At 47.2% G+C, this 2,688-nt stretch overlaps 1 protein-coding gene across 1 annotated transcript in view; it reads right to left on the bottom strand.

Moving 5' to 3' along the window:
• Positions 1–1,807: 1,807 nt before the first annotated feature.
• FANK1 (fibronectin type III and ankyrin repeat domains 1) overlaps positions 1,808–2,688 on the bottom strand; it is a 29,210-nt gene continuing 28,329 nt past the window's right edge. Inside the window, exons 9-11 of the mRNA XM_004374977.2 lie at positions 2,111–2,188; positions 1,973–2,017; positions 1,808–1,870 (exon numbers count right to left, since the gene is read on the bottom strand). Coding sequence (XP_004375034.2) covers positions 1,808–1,870; positions 1,973–2,017; positions 2,111–2,188 — 186 coding nt within the window. The remainder of the gene's footprint in view (positions 1,871–1,972; positions 2,018–2,110; positions 2,189–2,688) is intronic.

Here is a 2,688-nt window from a genome sequence, read left to right as displayed (position 1 = left end):
GTTATACTGCAGTAATCACTCTTAAATCTCAGTGACTTACAACGTTAAAGGTCTATGTCCTACTCACTTATCACATTCATCCTGGGTGGCCTTTGGCTCTTCTCTCGGGGACCTGGGCTGACGGAGCAGCCTCCATCGAGCCATGGCTGGTCTCGCGGCAGAGGGTCGAGCGACACAGGGAGTCTTAAAACGTCTGCTCTGAAGGGGCAGGTGCCATTCCTACTCACGTCTCAGTATCCCAGGGCAGTCCCATTGTGACTGGGGCTTGAGTCAGGAGAGCGGGAAGCTAGATGCCAACGAGCAGGGAGGTGTCCTCTTCTGTGAGCTGGCTAGAGAGACAGACCAAGAAAGGCAGCTGAGGTCAGTGTCAACCATGATCACAAAAAGCGGGGAGGGAGCTTTAGAAAGCCGTGACTATGCTCTGATTGTATTTGAAGAGATTTTTAAAAACTCAAATCCAGCAAATTTAAAGGAATACTCACATGTTCAAAAGGTAAAACACTTGTGCAATATCTGAGGACAAGACTCTATACGGCACACAAATCCAGTTTCTAAGGTGAATGTTCTATAAACTTTAACGGGATAACACTGAGGACTGCCAACATCAATCAAATTGATTTGTGTGCCTTTTCTCCATATGCTCCCCCCAAAAAGCTTTGCCAGCTTTAATGACCTTTTCACTGGTTCTTCCCCACAGAGGAAATCCCTTTAGATGGTCTTCTCCTGGGCCAGGATGAGCCCCCTTGTCTCTGGAGACACAGAACGCATGTGGTCTGCTAGTAGTTACCTTCTGTGCTGACTCAAGGGTTTTCTCTGAGTTAAAGCCCCGCCCACACTTGTTGTCTTTATGCTCCCAACCATCAGACATGGTCGCACTTCATTCCTACTTCTCTACAAACTGCACGGTCAGCATCAAAAACCCTCCCTGTGCTAAAGACCAAGTGTCACACACCGGTCTTCATCACAGGTATCCCTGTGCCCACGGCTTGGGTCGTCCACGGTCAGGGCATGAGTATGTGCAAACACATTCTCAGACTGGTCTAAGGTGACTGACCCTCAACCAGACGCTCTGACAGAGCAGAGCTGGAGTCTTCAAATGTGTGTTTCGGCTTCGATATGAGACCAACAGCTGAGAAGACATTCATGTGGCTGCCTGGGCTTCTAGAAGGAGCATCTGCTCCAGACGGGGACACCGGCCTGGCTAAGTGGCATGAAAGGCCATAGACTGGGCAGGGAGGACAAGACTGAGAACATATTCAGGAAATAATGTCCACACAGTCCCAGACTGGCTCAGAGGACAGCTTAGGGGGCAGGAGCGGGGAGTGGAAGGCTTCTGTTTGTCTGTGCAGCTCCGTACATAAATGTATTATTTCATTCCTAGCTCCAAAAGACATAAGGTTCTACAGATTCTGTTAGGGTTAGGGGTAGAGTTATGGGTCAGGGTTAGAGTTAGGGTTAAGTTTAGGAGTATAACTAGGGCTAGGGTACAGATAGGGCTAGCATTAGTGTTCGAGTTAGCATTAGGTTGTGGGGCTAAAGATAGGGTTAGGGTTAGGGTTAGATTTAGGGTTAGGGTTAGAGTTAGGGTTCCCCAGATGCCCAGTGACGACACCAAAGACACACACTTAGGTAAAAAGATGTATTTCAAAGTGGGAACAGTTGTATGTTACAATAAAGTCACTGTGAATTTTCAACTAAATAAATAATCAAATGTATAGCCCTTGAAGACGCAGAATTTCACATTTCTAGTTCAAAGGTCGTGTTCTGCTTAGTTTTACTTGGATTCCATGGAAACATGGTGCTTTGCTCAGACGGCAGACGTCTTCACCATTTGCTTTTTCTTCTTTTCTTCTAATAAGGAGACTACATTCTAGACAAACAAAACAAACAGGTGAATGCAACCCAAGGTTCTGATTGTTGGTTTAGATTTTAAAGTATTACAGACTTAGCCTTGAAAGGCAAACATCCCAACCTGTCTGTCAAAAACTCTGGCCATTTCTAGGACACCTTTGCCAAACTGAAAGAGAAAACAACAAAAATTATATATATATATGCATACATACTTTTTCTTCTCCAAGGAAAATCTGTATATGAAGATTGAGTTACTCACCTCGTTCTTTATACTCGCATCTGCCCCTTTGTCAAGAAGTAACCGAACTAACGCTTCGTGATTATTTAACACGGCCACCTAAAGACAAAAATGGGCGGTGTCAGCCTGCAATCCCTTACCCCGCTGTGCACAGGCAGCGGGCATGTCTGCTGGGATGGGCTGGGGCCCTGAGTCCACAGCCACACTGGCCGGGCCACATGGCTTTGCAGGGACAGGCACGTGTGCTACGAACTGCACAGTGATGACAACTGTGGGAAGCATGGAAACGGAATGTGCCTTCCTGCCTTTGAAAATAACACAAGAGACGCTCAGCCAGACCAGCTCAGAGCGCAGCAAGTTCTTTGTTTTAATCCTACAATGCCCCCGGGGGTTGGGGCTGGGGACCCTTAAAGAAATCAGTCAGTAGGGAAGACGTACCCAACCAGACCCCAGGGCTGCTCAACTCCTAAGAGTTGCCTCATTATAGAAAAATCTCGGACCTTGATTCCAAACATCAAACCAGGCTGTTTTCTGCAGAAGGGCATACCATCAGAGGGGTCAGGCTGTTTTCTGCAGAAGCGCATACCATCAGAGGGGTC

The sequence above is a fragment of the Trichechus manatus genome, unplaced genomic scaffold, assembly GCF_000243295.1.
Source record: "Trichechus manatus latirostris isolate Lorelei unplaced genomic scaffold, TriManLat1.0 scaffold00031, whole genome shotgun sequence".
Taxonomy (NCBI): Eukaryota; Metazoa; Chordata; class Mammalia; order Sirenia; family Trichechidae; genus Trichechus; species Trichechus manatus.
Note: the sequence above shows the minus strand (reverse complement) of the source record. Positions and strands in the feature narration are given on the sequence as shown.